This window comes from Nerophis lumbriciformis, linkage group LG18, assembly GCF_033978685.3.
Source record: "Nerophis lumbriciformis linkage group LG18, RoL_Nlum_v2.1, whole genome shotgun sequence".
NCBI classification, from domain to species: Eukaryota; Metazoa; Chordata; class Actinopteri; order Syngnathiformes; family Syngnathidae; genus Nerophis; species Nerophis lumbriciformis.
In genome coordinates this window covers 85,876-105,893 of record NC_084565.2, presented here as the reverse complement: position 1 = coordinate 105,893, position 20,018 = coordinate 85,876, and the positions used below count along the sequence as shown (strand labels likewise).

General features: G+C 39.4%; 1 protein-coding gene across 6 annotated transcripts in view; it reads right to left on the bottom strand.

The window, feature by feature from the left end:
- evi5b (ecotropic viral integration site 5b) overlaps positions 1 to 20,018 on the bottom strand; it is an 86,403-nt gene that overhangs the window by 42,710 nt on the left and 23,675 nt on the right. For all 6 annotated transcript variants that reach the window (XM_061977428.1, XM_061977427.1, XM_061977426.1 and 3 more), the window contains one exon: positions 9,884 to 10,073. In XM_061977428.1, coding sequence (XP_061833412.1) covers positions 9,884 to 10,073 — 190 coding nt within the window. The remainder of the gene's footprint in view (positions 1 to 9,883; positions 10,074 to 20,018) is intronic.

Below are 20,018 nucleotides of genomic sequence, written 5' to 3'. Positions count from 1 at the left end.
TACATAAATACACTTCATTCACACTGTTACATCTACTACTCACTAGTGTTACATATTAGTGTACATAAATACACTTCATTCACACTGTGTTACATCTACTACTCACTAGTGTTACATATTAGTGTACATAAATACACTTCATTCACAGTTACATCTACTACTCACTAGTGTTACATATTAGTGTACATAAATACACTTCATTCACACTGTTACATCTACTACTCACTAGTGTTACATACTAGTGTACATAAATACACTTCATTCACACTGTTACATCTACTACTCACTAGTGTTACATATTAGTGTACATACACTTCATTCACACAGTGTTACATCTACTACACACTAGTGTTATATATTATTGTACATAAATACACTTCATTCACACTGTTACATCTACTACTCACTAGTGTTACATATTAGTGTACATAAATACACTTCATTCACACTGTGTTACATCTACTACTCACTAGTGTTACATATTAGTGTACATAAATACACTTCATTCACACTGTGTTACATCTACTACTCACTAGTGTTACATATTAGTGTACATAAATACACTTCATTCACACTGTGTTACATCTACTACTCACTAGTGTTACATATTATTGTACATAAATACACTTCATTCACACTGTGTTAAAAAAGAAGTGAGTTTATTACATAATGTTGGATATAGAGAACATTCAAACGTTATCACTTGCTGCGTTTGCAAAGAGACAATCATGCACAAAGCAAACTATTACTTGCTAGCCAACAATGTTTTCAACAACAGAAAAATACAATCTTAGAGAAAAATTCAACTTAAAGCGGAACTGCACTTTTTTTTGGGAATTTTTAATTTTATTCACTAACATTATGAGAGACAATAAGTATTTTTTTAGGATTGTAAAGATAAAAAAATGCTTGCAAGATGCGGCTAACAGGAGCCCAAAAGCTATATAACAATATGTAATATGTACAATATACACACTGCAAGTATATATATATATAATGTAGTAACAGACACCTTCATAACAATATGTAATATGTACAATATACACACTGCAAGTATATATATAATGTAGTAACAGACACCTTCATAACAATATGTAATATGTACAATATACACACTGCAAGTATATATATAATGTAGTAACAGACACCTTCATAACAATATGTAATATGTACAATATACACACTGCAAGTATATATATAATGTAGAAACAGACACCTTAATAACAATATATAATATGTACAATATTTAACCTATTTTGATCATTTTAATCATTGTCGGAACTTTTTTCCTCAGCACTTCTATTTCTGTTTTCATGGCAACACACTTATGACTTCCTACTTCCAGAAACAAACGCGAGTGTGTTTTCTAATCACGTCAGACTTGGTAACAGATGACGAAGACAACTATTTTTGGACGAATGAGGATTTATTATTCAACCTTATAATTTTTCAAGCTGAATATACTGAGGAGGAACTGCTGCTTATAGAAGCCAGCAGGAAGGAATAGTGAGATGTTGGAGGCACGAGAGTGAGGTGAAAGTGACATTAACGCTGTAAATGTGGAACTTAAAGCCAAGCTATTTCTACATAAATGGAGTGCTTACTAAAATAAACTGTGAAAAATGTCCCCGGCCAGCTGGACTAAACAGACAACTGTTCATGGAGTGAGTCACACTTCATATAGATCACCATGCGTGTTAGTACAACTACACTACATACGCTGGCTGTGTACAAACAAAACATGAAATACTACTTTACAGATACTGTAACATGTTTCCAGTCAGTAAGATGAGTGTGGTGGATTACTAACTCAAAAGCTAGCTGGCTAGTAGCTAATACTGTAGCATGCCAGTGTGTTAGTACGCTAGAAAAAGAGTTCCTCAGTGTTGCTACAGTTTGTCATTATACAGGTTACACCACATCAATGAAGTATTGTTGGCAGTTTTTGAAAGCATTTTTAAAGTGATTCAGAGGTAGAATTGATAGCTAACATTAGCTGCATTGCTAGCTACCTGGAACAAGCTGATTCTTACATGTTAGAATGCAAAAAACAAAACAAAAAAAGGATTGTGAAAGATAGACAAAATGTAAAAAAAAAAGTGCAGTTCCCCTTTAAAAGTCAAAACATCTGTATACACGTACAACACTTCAAACCTTCAGCATATCACTATATGGAATTAAAGTATGGAATGGATTGTTAAACTGTTTCAAGTCCAAGTCTTTACAAAGTACAACAAAGAAGAATCCTGATGAACAATGACATCATCTTATTCATCTCATCATGTGATCATATTCATCACAACTGTATTGACCATTTATGACCATCGTATTCATCTCATCATGTGATCATATTCATCACAACTGTATTGACCATTTATGATCATCTTATTCATCTCATCGTGTGATCATATTCATCACAACTGTATTGACCATTGATTTAATTTCTCTTACACATTCAGCACAGGAAGCCAACAAACAAATGTGAAAGAAATTGCTCCAAAGTGGAAAATAAGCTCAACTTCTTCCTACTCCTTTTCGGACATGTCGTTAACTGTATGCACGTTCCAAATAAATCAAAGCAGTCCTGGATGACTTGATAGAGATGAAGAAAAGGTGAGAAGCAAGAAGAACAAAGTCTGGATGACTTGATAGAGATGAAGAAAAGGTGAGAAGCAAGAAGAACAAAGTCTGGATGACTTGATAGAGATGAAGAAAAGGTGAGAAGCAAGAAGAACAAAGTCTGGATGACTTGATAGAGATGAAGAAAAGGTGAGAAGCAGGAAGAACAAAGTCTGGATGACTTGATAGAGATGAAGAAAAGGTGAGAAGCAGGAAGAACAAAGTCTGGATGACTTGATAGAGATGAAGAAAAGGTGAGAAGCAGGAAGAACAAAGTCTGGATGACTTGATAGAGGTTAAGAAAAGGTGACTAGCATGAAGAACAAAGTCTGGATGACTTGATAGAGGTGAAGAAAAGGTGAGAAGCAGGAAGAACAAAGTCTGGATGACTTGATAGAGATGAAGAAAAGGTGACAAGCATGAAGAACAACAAAGTCTGGTTGACTTGATAGAGATGAAGAAAAGGTGACTAGCATGAAGAACAAAGTCTGGATGACTTGATAGAGATGAAGAAAAGGTGAGAAGCAGGAAGAACAAAGTCTGGATGACTTGATAGAGATGAAGAAAAGGTGACTAGCATGAAGGACAACGTCTGGATGACTTGATAGAGCTGAAGAAAAGGTGACTAGCATGAAGAACAAAGTCTGGATGTCTTGATAAAGATGAAGAAAAGGCGACTAGCATGAAGAACAAAGTCTGGATGACTTGATAGAGCTGAAGAAAAGGTGACTAGCATGAAGAACAAAGTCTGGATGACTTGATAGAGATGAAGAAAAGGTGACTAGCATGAAGAACAAAGTCTGGATGACTTGATAAAGATGAAGAAAAGGCGACTAGCATGAAGAACAAAGTCTGGATGTCTTGATAGAGATGAAGAAAAGGCGACTAGCATGAAGAACAAAGTCTGGATGACTTGATAGAGATGAAGAAAAGGTGACTAGCATGAAGAACAAAGTCTGGATGACTTGATAGAGATGAAGAAAAGGTGAGAAGCAGGAAGAACAAAGTCTGGATGACTTGATAGAGATGAAGAAAAGGTGACTAGCATGAAGGACAACGTCTGGATGACTTGATAGAGCTGAAGAAAAGGTGACTAGCATGAAGAACAAAGTCTGGATGTCTTGATAAAGATGAAGAAAAGGCGACTAGCATGAAGAACAAAGTCTGGATGACTTGATAGAGCTGAAGAAAAGGTGACTAGCATGAAGAACAAAGTCTGGATGACTTGATAGAGATGAAGAAAAGGTGACTAGCATGAAGAACAAAGTCTGGATGACTTGATAAAGATGAAGAAAAGGCGACTAGCATGAAGAACAAAGTCTGGATGTCTTGATAGAGATGAAGAAAAGGCGACTAGCATGAAGAACAAAGTCTGGATGACTTGATAGAGATGAAGAAAAGGTGACTAGCATGAAGAACAAAGTCTGGATGACTTGATAGAGATGAAGAAAAGGTGACTAGCATGAAGAACAAAGTCTGGATGACTTGATAAAGATGAAGAAAAGGCGACTAGCATGAAGAACAAAGTCTGGATGTCTTGATAGAGATGAAGAAAAGGCGACTAGCATGAAGAACAAAGTCTGGATGACTTGATAGAGATGAAGAAAAGGTGGCGATCAGGCAGGATGTCAGTGAGGCCTTTCCTGCTGACACGTCTCATTTTGCAACTTCCTGTGCTGACTCTGCTTAGTCCTGCACGTGATCCTGCATCTGCTGGGCCAGAGGTTGACTTCCCAGGGCCAGTTGGAACAAGCACAGATGGTGCTACAACTGTGACATCATCAGTAGGTGGTGCCTGAGTACAGCTCTGGTTCCCCGGGCCACTACAGATCCACCCATAGGGGTTTTTATCAGGGCCGATACAGATACCGATTATTAGTAGTTCAAGGAGGCCGATCGTCGATATTTGTAGCCGATGTAGTAAAATGTATTCAAGATGAATATTACATGTCAGTAAACATCTGGACAAGCCTTTAAGTTGTTGTTTTTACACATGTTTGATGTTGTGTTTATTTCATCATCAAACACCTAAGACATGTTATTTCTAAATATGGAACATCTCCTGGGAAAATAGGTTTCTCTACAGCACAAGAACTCATCCACTCCACTTTATACACTTGATGGATGATACATTGTAAGTTTCCTCCTGAAATATTGCAATAACAACTATTCTGGGCTCCTTCACAGATTATAGTTCACATGTTTTTCAAGATGTTCTTGGATGTTATAGAGAGTATGAGAATGTGCTCTTCTTTACTTCTATAATCGTCTCCTATTTGACAAGATATTTACACAAAGTTTACAGTCTGTCACCTTCTTTGATTGAGCGTGAAACCTTCAATGATCCCTCACTCCGTGTGTTGCCCAGGCTTGTCAAGCGGACGCCATCGCTGCAGTCGCCAAAACAAACAAAACGGAACCTGGAAGGCGCCAGGAAAGAAGGACAAAAACTGGATTCCTTCCCCAGTCAAAAATGGTAGTTTTGACAGGTAAGCAGAAGACATGACTGCACCAGCGACCAAGAAGGAGAGAAAGCAAGGAATGAAAAAAGGGAACAGGACTGCTGCTTGAGCAGTGGTTATTATAGTCTACTAGGGTTGTACTATATACCACTACTAATGAATGAGCAGTGGTTATTATAATCTACTAGAGTTGTACTATATACCACTACTAATGAATGAGCAGTGGTTATTATAGTCTACTAGGGTTGTACTATATACCACTACTAATGAATGAGCAGTGGTTATTATAGTCTACTAGGGTTGTACTATATACCACTACTAATGAATGAGCAGTGGTTATTATAATCTACTAGGGTTGTACTATATACCACTACTAATGAATGAGCAGTGGTTATTATAGCCTACTAGGGTTGTACTATATACCACTACTAATGAATGAGCAGTGGTTATTATAGTCTACTAGGGTTGTACTATATACCACTACTAATGAATGAGCAGTGGTTATTATAGTCTACCATGGGTTGTACTATATACCACTACTAATGAATGAGCAGTGGTTATTATAGTCTACTAGGGTTGTACTATATACACCACTACTAATGAATGAGCAGTGGTTATTATAATCTACTAGGGTTGTACTATATACCACTACTAATGAATGAGCAGTGGTTATTATAGTCTACTAGGGTTGTTCTATATACCACTACTAATGAATGAGCAGTGGTTATTATAGTCTACTAGGGTTGTACTATATACCACTACTAATGAATGAGCAGTGGTTATTATAATCTACTAGGGTTGTACTATATACCACTACTAATGAATGAGCAGTGGTTATTATAGTCTACTAGGGTTGTACTATATACACCACTACTAATGAATGAGCAGTGGTTATTATAATCTACTAGGGTTGTACTATATACCACTACTAATGAATGAGCAGTGGTTATTATAGTCTACTAGGGTTGTTCTATATACCACTACTAATGAATGAGCAGTGGTTATTATAATCTACTAGGGTTGTACTATATACCACTACTAATGAATGAGCAGTGGTTATTATAGTCTACTAGGGTTGTACTATATACACCACTACTAATGAATGAGCAGTGGTTATTATAATCTACTAGGGTTGTACTATATACCACTACTAATGAATGAGCAGTGGTTATTATAATCTACTAGGGTTGTACTATATACCACTACTAATGAATGAGCAGTGGTTATTATAGTCTACTAGGGTTGTTCTATATACCACTACTAATGAATGTGCAGTGGTTATTATAATCTACTAGGGTTGTACTATATACTACTACTAATGAATGAGCAGTGGTTATTATAATCTACTAGGGTTGTACTATATACCACTACTAATGAATGAGCAGTGGTTATTATAGTCTACTAGGGTTGTACTAAATACCACTACTAATGAATGAGCAGTGGTTATTATAATCTACTAGGGTTGTACTATATACCACTACTAATGAATGAGCAGTGGTTATTATAGTCTACTAGGGTTGTACTACAGTATATACCACTACTAATGAATTTAAAACAATACTATACTGCGTCCTAAAAAAATACCGGTATTAAGTGCTTTATGGGCTTGACGGCGCGCCGTTGTGACATTGCTGGTTTTACGAGCAGAGGAGCATGTTTGGCAACGCACAGAGTACTTGCAAGCAGACACTGTGTAGATCAGGGGTGTCAAACAGGATTCATTTGGCCCGCAAGATCAGTTTGCTAAATATAAAAATGAGCTGCATTATTTTAATGCAAGAAACTGCTGTTCTAAATGTGTCCACTGGATGTCGCAATAGCAATTCAAGTGTGACCCACGTCACTTGACCGTGTTTAAAGATGAGGTCTGGATTGGCTGCCACTTCGTCAACCAGCGCAGGTGTGACCCAGTTGTGGCCGGCATGACACTCAGCATCAAGGGTTGGAATTGGGGGTTAAATCACCAAAAATGATTCCCGGGTGCGGCCACCGCTGCTGCTCACTGCTTCCCTCACCTCCCAGTGGGTGATCAAGGGTGATAGGTCAAATGCAGAGAATAATTTCACCACACCTAGTGTGTGTGTGACTATCAGTGGCACTTTAACTTGAACTTAATCAGATGGCGGCTGTAGCGACGCACTATACCTTCTTTCCTTTTAAATGATACATTCAACGGATACATTAACAAAACGGTGAAATGCAAAGTCTTAAGTCAAAATTACCGTCATCTTTATATTTAGAGTTCTGTGCAGCGCTTGCAATGGGTGAATGCACCATGCGCACCCTGAACTCCATTGTAAACATGTCTGTTCATACATGTGTTGTTCTATTTTATTTTGTGCTTAAATCTACCATGTTCAAGTTGGTTAAGTGTTAAGTTATGTTGATTTTGGCTATGGTGTCATTTTTCATCATTGTTTTCTTGACATTATAATTGTGATTCTAATAAATGAATGTGTTGTGGCAGTTGTGGATGTCACCAATGTGGCGATTTGGGGAAACACTTGATTGTTTTTACAAACATTTTATTTGTGAACTTTCAACATGAGAATGCTAAACAGGAAGTGCTTCAAGTTGAAATGGCTTTGTAAAAAAACTGAGACAAAGTCTAACTTCATTGTTTTCTTCATGATGTTTTTGAAACTGCACACATTTTTTCCTCAGAATTCCCAATTAACTTCAAGTGTTTATTTGTAATGTGTACATTTTCAGAAAGTGCTTCTATTTTTGGGCAAAGTAAAACAAAGAAAACAATTGAAGTTGTCTTTATTTTTTTAAATTTTTATGCCATGATTTTACCAGTCTGGCTTGCGTGAGCAAAGGTTTTCCTTCAAGTGGCCCCTCAGCTAAAATGAGTTTGGCTCCCCATGTGTAGACAGAAAAGAGAGAATGGACGCATTTTAGTGGAAAAAGTCAAGATAAAGTTGAAGTTATAACACTGAAACACCCTCAGGAAGAGCTGCTTTAAGACATGGCTAGCTAGCTAGCGGCTAACGTCCATCCACAGTGTTTTAGCTACTTCTAAATCCCAAATCCTGGCCTTCATGGCGAAAAATAAAGTAAGTTTCTTACACGTAACATTATCACTGGAGGACAAGGAATAGCTAAACATGCTTCACTACACACCATAGGAGGATAACCGCTAATAGCAAACTACTCTCATGAAGTTAAACAAAAGGGTGGGTCTACACAGATATTGATTGTAACGATACCACGTAGAAGAGCGTATCTAGTTGATACTACAATGACACATCACATCATCTTTTATTCCTTTTTAAAATTGTTATTATTTATATAGGAAATACATCCCTGGACACATGAAGACTTTGAATATGACCAATGTATGATCCTGTAACTACTTGGTATCACATCCATACCTAAATGTGTGGTATCATCCAAAACTAATGTCAAGTATCAAAGAAGAGAAGAATAAGTGATTATTACATTTGAACAGAAGTGTAGATAGAACATGTTAAAACAGAAAATAAGCAGATATTAACAGTAAATGAACAAGTGGATAAATAATACATTTTTACAGTTTGTCCCTCATAATGTAGACAAAATAATAGGTGTATAAATGACACAATATGTTACTGCATACGTCAGTAGGAGTCTTTGTTTGTTTACTTACTACTAAAAGACAAGTTGTCTATTATGTTCAACATTTAATCTAAGGCCAAAAATGTTTTTCGATTACAATAATAAACATATGTTTCATGTATCATAAGCTTTTCTGCTCAAATAAAGCCAATAATGACATTTTTTGTGGTCCCCTTTATTTAAAAAAGTATTGCGACCAAAATATTGGTATCAGGACTACACTACTATCTACTTTACTTTTGTATACACTAAATACTGGTATCAGATGTGTATGTATTGTATCTGCTGATGTAGTCAATATGAAAAAAATACAGATGTACAAAAAAAAGCTGATACCATATAGTGTCTGTCAAAATGCCAAATCATGGTCCATCCCTATGGTCCAACTGTATCTGTAGATGTAAGAAAAGGCTGATATCATATAGTGTGTGTCAAATAATGGTCCATCGCTATAGTCAAAGTGTATCTGCAGATGTAAACAAAGGCTGATATCATACAGTGTCCATCTCTATGGTCAAACTGTATCTGCAGATGTAAACAAAGGCTGATATCATATAGTGTCTATCTCTATGGTCAAAGTGTATCTGTAGATGTAAACAAAGGCTGATATCATGTAGAGTCCATCTCTATGGTCAAAGTGTATCTGCAGATGTAAACAAAGGCTGATATCATATAGTGTCCATCTCTAAGGTCAAAGTGTATCTGCAGATGTAAACAAAGGCTGATATCATGTAGTGTCCATCTCTATTGTCAAAGTGTATCTGCAGATGTAAACAAAGGCTGATATCATGTAGTGTCCATCTCTATTGTCAAAGTGTATCTGCAGATGTAAACAAAGGCTGATATCATGTAGTGTCCATCTCTATGGTCAAAGTGTATCTGCAGATGTAAACAAAGGCTGATATCATGTAGAGTCCATCTCTATGGTCAAAGTGTATCTGACCTTTAAGAAGTTGCTGCTAATTCTGTGTCTGCACATGTGAGCTAAAAGTAGCTTTAGCTGTGGCTAGTTAGAATAACAGGTTGAAGGTCACGTGACAGAATAACCAGCTAGAATAACAGGTTGAAGGACAGGTAACAGGTAACAGGTAACAGGTAATAGGTCAGGTGATAGGTGACAGGTGACAGACTCAGCTGGGGTACAAATACACACTTTGAGTGTGTGTCAGTCAAGTCAATCTTATTGCTGAGTTTCTCCTCACCTTGAGCTGCTTCTCCTTCTTCTTGCGCATGTCCTCCCAGTCGTTAACGACCCTCCCCCACATCATCCAGGTGTCCTCCTCCAGGTGCGACAGGTTGGACGAGGCCGAGGAGCTGGACACCAGCGAGGAGCCGCTGTTTCTCCTGGAACCATTCATGGAGCGCAGTGACTTGCTGTCTGTCTCCAGCAGCCTGCAGACACTCACCTGAGTTAGTTGTGCTGCTAACTCATGTATTTACTACAGAGTTAGTTGTGCTGCTAACTCATGTATTTACTACATACTACAGTTAGTGGTGCTGCTAACTCATGTATTTACTACAGAGTTAGTTGTGCTGCTAACTCATGTATTTACTACATACTACAGAGTTAGTGGTGCTGCTAACTCATGTATTTACTACAGAGTTAGTTGTGCTGCTAACTCATGTATTTACTACATACAGTACACAGTTGTGCTGCTAACTCATGTATTTACTACATACACTACAGAGTTAGTTGTGCTGCTAACTTATGTATTTACTACATACACTACAGAGTTAGTTGTGCTGCTAACTCATGTATTTACTACATACTACAGAGTTAGTGGTGCTGCTAACTCATGTATTTACTACAGAGTTAGTTGTGCTGCTAACTCATGTATTTACTACATACAGTACACAGTTGTGCTGCTAACTCATGTATTTACTACATACACTACAGAGTTAGTTGTGCTGCTAACTTATGTATTTACTACATACACTACAGAGTTAGTTGTGCTGCTAACTTATGTATTTACTACATACAGTACACAGTTAGTTGTGCTGCTAACTCATGTATTTACTACATACACTACAGAGTTAGTTGTGCTGCTAACTCATGTATTTACTACATACACTACAGAGTTAGTTGTGCTGCTAACTCATGTATTTACTACATACACTACAGTTAGTTGTGCTACTAACTCATGTATTTACTACATACACTACAGTTAGTTGTGCTGCTAACTCATGTATTTACTACATACACTACAGAGTTAGTTGTGCTGCTAACTCATGTATTTACTACATACACTACAGAGTTAGTTGTGCTGCTAACTCATGTATTTACTACATACAGTCCAGAGTTAGTTGTGCTGCTAACTCATGTTTCATGACTGATTGGCTACAGTATTTACGATATACAGTACAGAGTTAGTTGTGCTGTTAACTCATGTTTCATGACTGATTGGCTACAGTATTTACTATATACAGTACAGAGTTAGTTGTGCTGCTAACTCATGTTTCATGACTGATTGGCTACAGTATTTACTACTCTTCGGATAACATCTTCCAGCAGAAGAGTGTTTGTCAAGACGTGATGTGTAAGTGCATATTACGTAAAAACAAGACTGTATTCTTGTGAGTAGTTCTTATTGTGTACAACTGAATGTCAACTATGGTAACAAGCTATAACTAGGCAAATGATATACCCTCTAAAACAGTCATTTTAAGGCTTTCCCAATACAACTATTTCACTTCCAATATTGGAGCTTTGGGTATCGGCCTATACCAATGTGGATCCGATACGATATCATACATACTTCTACTATTTGTAGCATGGAATGTAAATTCCAATTTATAAGATGCTACTTTTTTCTTACGCTTTGAACCCTAGGGCTTATAAAACAGTGGGGCTCATTTATGGATCTTTCTTGGCTGAAGGCCATAACATTTTGTGTTCAGTAGTTTTCATTCAACACAAGCAGAAACACTGAAACGGTGTGTATTTGTTGTGCTATGACGCCATCTATTGGACTAGTTTGCTCACTGCAGGTGCTGCAGTGTCCTTACATTTAGTTTCTAGTCTTCTAGCTGTCCACAGCGTCTCTACCAGTATGAATTCTTCATTCATCACTCCAAGCAACGTTTGTAAGTTTTACAATATAACTAAAACAATCCTTACTTACTAAAGTGTGCCATGTGTGATGTCTGTAGGAGTGTTTTCATGCATATTTGTACGTGCTATAGTAATGTAATCAAGGTAGTGTCGTTAGCATTAGCTAAAATGGTTGCGGGTTGAAAATGTACTTCCTGTTTTAATGCCTTAAACCGGATATAAAACCATCCATAGCGTTTCTGCTCGTAGGAATTTGCCATTCATCACTCCAAGCAACATTTGTAAGTTTTACAATATAACTAAAACAATCCTTACTTACTAAAGTGTCCCATGTGTGATGTCTGTAGGAGTGTTTTCATGCATATTTGCACGTGCTATCGTACTGTAATCAAGCTCCTCCTAATGTGGCCTGAAACTGATGCGAAATGATCAGATTTGGCCCCGTTTACACTGCACACCAAATCTGATTTTGTTTTGCCCTCAAGTGACACAGATTACATTTTTTTTGGCAGTCTAAACGCTCCACAGTGCTTCAAAACTGATCTTTTGACATCAAATTCAGACTACATCAGGAAATAGTCCTGAATGTGATCTTTTCAAATGCGACTTCAGTCTAAACGCAATGCGTGCCCGTCTTGGTTGGGGCCTGCTGGGTCTAGTCCCTGCGTCAATTGTGGTAGCTTGGTGCTGCAAGGTATTCAGAGGTGCTGCGAGTAGACCAGTTGCTGGGGTAGTGACCTTGTGTGTCAGCATGTCTGTGATCTTCTTTTAATTCTTTTTTTTAATTAATTAATTAATTTTTTAATATATTTTATTAATATTCTTATTATTTATTTATTTATTTATTTTTTCCCCTCCTTCAGAGGGGTAGTAACTCGGCGGGGCGGTTGCTGGTTGTTCCATCTCCATCGTTGGGGTCCCTGCGGGTGGGGTGGGTGGTTCCCGTGGCCCCGTGCTGGGTGGTCCTGCGGCGGCCGACTTGGGTGGGGTGGCGGGGGGTGGCCTCGCCGCGCTCTCCGGGGGTAGGGGGTGGGCTCGTGGGGGCCCGGTTGCCGGTGGGGCGGGGGCGGTCTTCGAGTCCGGTTGTGGGGGGTCTCTGGACACCCCAGGCGGGGCGTCCCGCCTTTCTGCCCGTGTGGGGTGTGGTCTCTCGCTGGATTGGGGTCTGGCTGTCTCCTGCTTTTCTCGTGCCTTGTCCTCTGTCGGGTGCGTCTGTCTGCGGCCTCCTGCTGGCCCTTGTGGACGGCGCGGTGGGCCGGGTTCTGGGGTTCCTGTCGCTGGCCGGCTTGGCTGCGTGGGGGAGGTGGTCCCTGGTTCCCTGGGCACCACACCTACTGTTTGTGGGTTGGGCTCTCAGAGAGACTGGGGCCGTACTCTGGCTCCCACGCACACTGGGAGTCGAATATATCGTACATACAAATTCACATATACTCACATACAGTACATACATAGGTATCTACGCTCCCACATACATACACAAATACAGTACATATTTACATACTCAAAATTCGTACATCCACACGCACCTTCATTATACAAACATACACATACAGTACAAATAGAATCAAGTGGCACACTCAGCTGCCAAACAATTCTGATTCATTCAGAAAATAAAGCAAATAAAACTCAAATATCAAAATCTGGAGGCACTTGAAGGCTACATCGAAGAGTGCTACGATCGTCTCGTCATGGGGAAACCATCTAAGACGCCAACGTCTAAAAGAAGCCGCCCGGAGGACTCACCTGGCCATGTGTCACCACCGGGCACAAACTTCACCGACATCCTGGATTCCATCGACAAAAGGCTGACTTGTTTGGATGGCCGCCTCGCACTTGTCGAGGTGCTCCACAAGGAATTCCAAGCCATCCGAGAGAGTTTGGAATTCGGACAACAGCAGGTCATTTCTCTCGCCAAGTAGAACGCCGCTCTTCGTGAGTCCGTAAAATCCCTCACCGACGGAGTGACGCAACTCATTCGAGAAAACAGGAGCATGAAGGAGACGATGTTGGACCTCCAGGCGAGAAGCATGAGGGACAATCTGGTCTTCGCGGGAATACCGGAAAAGACCGAGGAAGATCCAGAGGAAACCATCAAGTCCTTCATGGAACACCAGCTCAAGCTTCCAGCGGACACCATCAGGAACATCACCTTCCATCGCGTCCACCGGCTTGGAGCCAAAAAGCCGGAGAACAGGAGGCCGAGACCCATCGTGGCCAAATTCGAACGCTTCAAGCAGAAGGAGCGGGTGAGGAACCAGGGCCGAGAGCTGAAAGGATCCAACTTCAGCATCAACGACCAGTTTCCAAAGGAAATTCTCGACAGGCGCCGCCATCTGTTCCCGCTTCGCAAGAAGTGTATCACCGAAGGATGCCGTGCAGTCATCGCGGTGGATAAACTTTTCATCAACGGCCAACTTTACCGTGATCCAGAAGCCACGCCGTGGCTGTATTATTAGCGTCTGAAACACGGTAAATGTTGTATTTTTTTTTTGTTTTGTTATTCCATTATGCTTCAATCCCTCTCTTTTTTTCCCCCCCTCTTGCTCACAATACACCTGTGCGTCATATAGCGCTCACGTAAACACCATACGCTCTCTCTCTCTCTCTCTTTCTTTCGGTAAACCAACATGTTTATTATTTTACTTTCTTGTTTTCCTTTTTATGTCACTTATTTCACTACCTGTTTAATCCACCACTTTCTTCTTTTCTTTTTATTTTATGCTTTTTGTTTTGTTTTTCTCTTTCTATTTCTCCACCTGTTGTGTGTCCCCTTGTTGTCATCAGCATGTACACTCACAGCTAATACATGCACAACTATACACACTCTGCACACCTACATATATGCATGATAGGTTTACATTTAGATACAGACATGCATTATTTACACATAAAGTACACACATACATCCACACGCTTAGTTACAGTCTAGTTTAGTATGTCCACTATACAGTTTGTCACTTGGAATGTGCGTGGTGTCGGGTCAAAGGAAAAAAATATAAAAATTCTTAATCATTTGAAGAGCATGCAAGCAGACATTGCTTTACTACAAGAGACTCACCTCTCCAAGTCCGATACCTCAAAACTGCATTCATCGCAATACCCACACACATACCTTGCTAGTTACAACTCCAAACAGAGAGGCGTAGCCATTCTCATAAGTAGAAAGGTCAACTTTACAGTCCATAACTCCATTACTGACATAGAGGGAAGATACATCATTCTTAATATTTCTGTTGACGGGAGAAACTTATGTATCGCCAACATTTATGGTCCAAATGTTGATGACCCCTCCTTTTTTCACATTTTCTTCTCTTCACTTTCTCCTCACTCAAACCACTGCTTGATTCTAGAAGGGGACCTCAACTTAGTATTTAATCCAAATATAGATCGGTCCAGAGTGACTGGGAGTCACCGTGAGTCTAAGTCAGTGGTAATACTTAAGCAATATATGAAGGATTATGGTCTTTGCGATGCCTGGCGTTCTTATCACCGCACTCTTAGGGAATACACTTATTTTTCTCCAGTTCACCACTCATTCTCTCGCATTGATTACTTTTTAACTAGTAGCTCAATTTTATCTGACATCTCAAACATTCACATCCATCCTATCATCATCAGTGACCATGCACCTGTCTCACTTTCCCTCACCAACAAAACTATCACTGCACCTATCAAACAATGGAGACTTAATACATCATTACTAAAGGACCCAGACTTCCTAAACTATTTTGAGAAAGAATGGACAGATTTTTTAGATTTTAATGATCAACCAGAAATCACGGCCTGCGTTCTCTGGGAGACGGCAAAAGTAGTTATGCGAGGAAAAATTATTTCTTATTAATCATACAAGAAAAAAAAGGAACGTTTACTAGAGCAGGAACTTGAAAATGAAATAAAAATATTAGAATTAGATATATTATTGTACAAAAACACAACTTTAGGTCAACAGAGTGCTGCTGCTGATCTAGGCCTAGTGGTTCTTCCTGCCTCTCTTTAAATGTAAAGCTGCCTCTGCTGCACCTGTGACGTTTGCCGCCTGCCGTGCAATGCCAGTGCGCACTGGGCATCAAAAGCGCAGATAGAGGCAAAACAATGTCACAAAAAAGGACCTATCCTTCAGGTGCAGAAAAAAGGAAGAAGAAGAAAGTGGAAGAGGAGAAAAAATGCCATGATAAAGGTATGTTTGCATGACTTGGTAATACAAAGTTTATCAAAGAGATTTGTAGCTGTAATTAGCTTTAGCTAGGTGACGTTAGCTAGCTAGCGCGGTGCTAGCAATATGTTTTTAGCATCAGGTTACTAGTGAGATATGTTGTTTGCACAAATTGTTTGCAGCAGAGCACGGTCATTTATGTGAGTAAAATAAACATTATTTTTTACATCAACTCATAAGTTATGTGAAACTTCCTCAGGAGCATTGTTCAAATACTTTGGAGGCACAGAATCAGCCCAGAGCCAGTCCACATCCTCAGGCTCAACTGTGAGTGATGAATCAGGTGAGGAAAAGACTGTCACCATACAGTATACATTTAATTTCTTAGTATAAACATTACGCCTGAAGGGAAATTAATATAGTCAAAGTATCTCATTAATATGTGTGCCTATATGTATGTATGTATGTATTTCATCTTAGGTCCATCTCCATCCTCTACAGTGCTCTCTCACACACCTCCATCCTCTGTGCCCACTGTCCCCTCCATGTCTGAAACCACAGCTGATTTATCTAGTAAGTTAACTGCAAAACACCCTTTATAATTGCTCATTGTACTGCAGAACATTCTGAGATGAATAATTATGTCCAACAGTGCACTTTAATGACCTTATAGGTCCTTCTTTTTTAGTCATTGTCTTTCTTTGGTCACTTTCTCAGCAACTTCCACCACAACGTCCCCTTCACACAATGGACCATCATCAGCTCCGCCAGTTGACCCAGCTGAGTGGCCTTCTTTCCTCTCAGATTCAGACAGGACTGAGCAGGTGATCAGAGGACCACTGTCTATTAAGGAGAACTTTTCATTTCCCAAACGGCATGATGGCCCAAGTTTTCATTATCATTATACCTACAGACAGCTAGTCAATGGGGAAAAAGTCAAGCGTAGCTGGCTGACTTATTCAAGAAGTAAAGATGCAGTCTATTGCTTTTGCTGCAAATTATTTTCCAAAAAGTCCTTAAAACTGGCAGCCGAGGGACAGCGGGATTGGGTCAACATAGGTGCACTGCTGAAACAGCATGAAAACAGTGAAGATCATTGTAGCAACATGGTGAAATGGAAGGAATTTGCCTTGCGTCTTTCAAAGGGGAAAACTATTGATGAATTTAACTTCAGTAGACTGCGCTCTCTTTGTACAAAGTAAACATTAAATATGAACAATTAACTAAAAATATAAACTAGTAATTAAAGACTAATATGTACAAGACTGATGAGACAAGATGACACTTTTACTGTAAATACAAAGCTTTATCACTTGGACTGTTCAACCCCAGGCCACTCTTGTAGCTGAATGTTTTCTACATTTTAAGATTAGGAACCATATGTGGCACTCTGGACATCATTTGTTCATTCATTGGTATTATTTATGTTCTTAACTGGGCCACCCCCATATCTTTATAAATGACATGTCATTTGTAAAGACATGCCAGGCTGACAATAGGATCATGTAAACAACACTGCCAGAGCCGCAATGAGTTTATAGTAGGTGTGTGAATGATCAACAATCAATATTATTGGCAGAAATAGAGGGCCCCAAAATCAAATTTTGCTTAGGGCCCCATGGAGGCTTGGGCCGGCACTGCATACACATATACACATACTGTACATATACATTCACTGTACAAACCCATATACACATACTGTACATATACATTCACTGTACAAACACACATACACATATTGTACATATACATTCACTGTACAAACACATATACACACTGTACATACACATATACACATACTGTACATATACATTCACTGTACAAACACATTTCCACATACTGTACATATACATTCACTGTACAAACACATATACACATACTGTACATATACATTCACTGTCAAACACATATACACATACTGTACATATACATTCACTGTACAAACATACATATACACATACTGTACATATACACATACTGTACATACACATATACACATACTGTACATATACATTGACCTGTACAAACACATATACACATACTGTACATATACATTCACTGTACAAACACACACATAAATAATAAATGATAAATGGGTTGTACTTGTATAGCGCTTTTCTACCTTCAAGGTACTCAAAGCGCTTTGACACTACTTCCACATTTACCCATTCACACACACATTCACACACTGATGGAGGGAGCTGCCATGCAAGGCGCTAACCAGCACCCATCAGGAGCAAGGGTGAAGTGTCTTGCTCAGGACACAACGGACATGACGAGGTTGGTACTAGGTGGGGATTGAACCAGGGACCCTCGGGTCGCGCACGGCCATTCTTCCACTGCGCCACGCCGTCCATACACATACTGTACACATACATTCACTGTACAAACACATATACACATACTGTACATATACATTCACTGTACAAACACATATACACATACTGTACATATACATTCACTGTACAAACACACATACACATACTGTACATATACATTCACTGTACAAACACATATACACATACTGTACATATACATTCACTGTACAAACATACATATACACATACTGTACATATACATTCACTGTACAAACACATATACACATACTGTACATATACATTCACTGTACAAACACATATACACATACTGTACATATACATTCACTGTACAAACACATATACACATACTGTACATATACATTCACTGTCAAACACATATACACATACTGTACATATACAAGTACATATGCATACTGTGGAGTCTCACTCAAGCACCGCCTGACAGGTAGGCACCTCACAGGGGAGGAGCCAGGGAATGGAGGCAGAGTGGAACAAGGAAGACAACGCCCCAGCCTTGGCCGCATCATCGAGGGGCGGTACATTCCCCTGTACCTGCTCAATCAGCCTGAAGTGTCACCAGCTGTGCGGCCAGGTGGGGCCCAGCTACAAACCCTACTTGACTCTGCCTCATTTAGGTCTGGCTCTCCTCTGTGTCAAGGCAGGTGCATCAGGCGGTAAGTGAGACATCCACTATTTCCCCACTAAAGACATTACTGGTGAAATGTTTTACTTATGTTCACCCTAACCAGGAAGGCGCCATCATCCTGTCTAAGAATATAGACTACTGTTTAAGTCACATTTGACTAACTACACTAGAGCAAGCCCGGTCACAGGCAATTACAGAGCCTGCTAGTCCGGGTGAGGAGTCAGTTAAGCTAGAACTAGCCAGCACCAGGCTGGATAATTCCTGTACGCATAGCAATTTTCTTAGAATAACACACAACTCACATAATGTGTTTTCTGTTGTGAATGTGTCCGGGGTAGATATGCATTCTACTGAGGAGGCAAATCATGATGCGTTCAGTCGATCGCAGCATCAAGCAAACAATCTGAAAATTCCCGTCGTATCAATTCCTAGATATGGTCGAAACTATTTAAAGTGCACTACGTATAATAAACGCAACATTATTAATATTTCTACTACGGATAATTTAAACAAAAACTCGTCAAAACAGCCCAATACTTATAATATGGGCTTTTTAAACATAAGATCATTGTCTCCCAAAACGTTATTAGTTAATGAGGTCATTAGAGACAACAATCTTAACGTCATTGGTCTTAGCGAAACCTGGCTCAAACCAGACGAATTTTTTGCGCTAAATGAGGCATCTCCTCCTAACTATACGAATGCGCATATTGCCCGTCCCCTTAAAAGGGGTGGGGGGGTCGCACTAATATACAATGAAAACTTTAACCTTACCCCTAACCTAAATAATAAATACAAATCGTTTGAGGTGCTTACTATGAGGTCTGTCGCACCGCTGCCTCTCGATATGGCTGTTATCTACCGCCCCCCAGGGCCCTACTCGGACTTTATTAATGAATACTCAGAGTTCGTTGCTGATCTAGTGACGCACGCAGACAATATAATCATAATGGGGGACTTTAATATCCATATGAATACCCCATCGGACCCTCAGTGCGTGGCGCTCCAGACTATAATTGATAGCTGTGGTCTTACACAAATAATAAATGAACCTACGCATCGCAACGGCAATACGATAGATCTAGTGCTGGTCAGGGGTGTCACCACCTCCAAAGTTATGGTACTCCCGTATACTAAAGTAATGTCC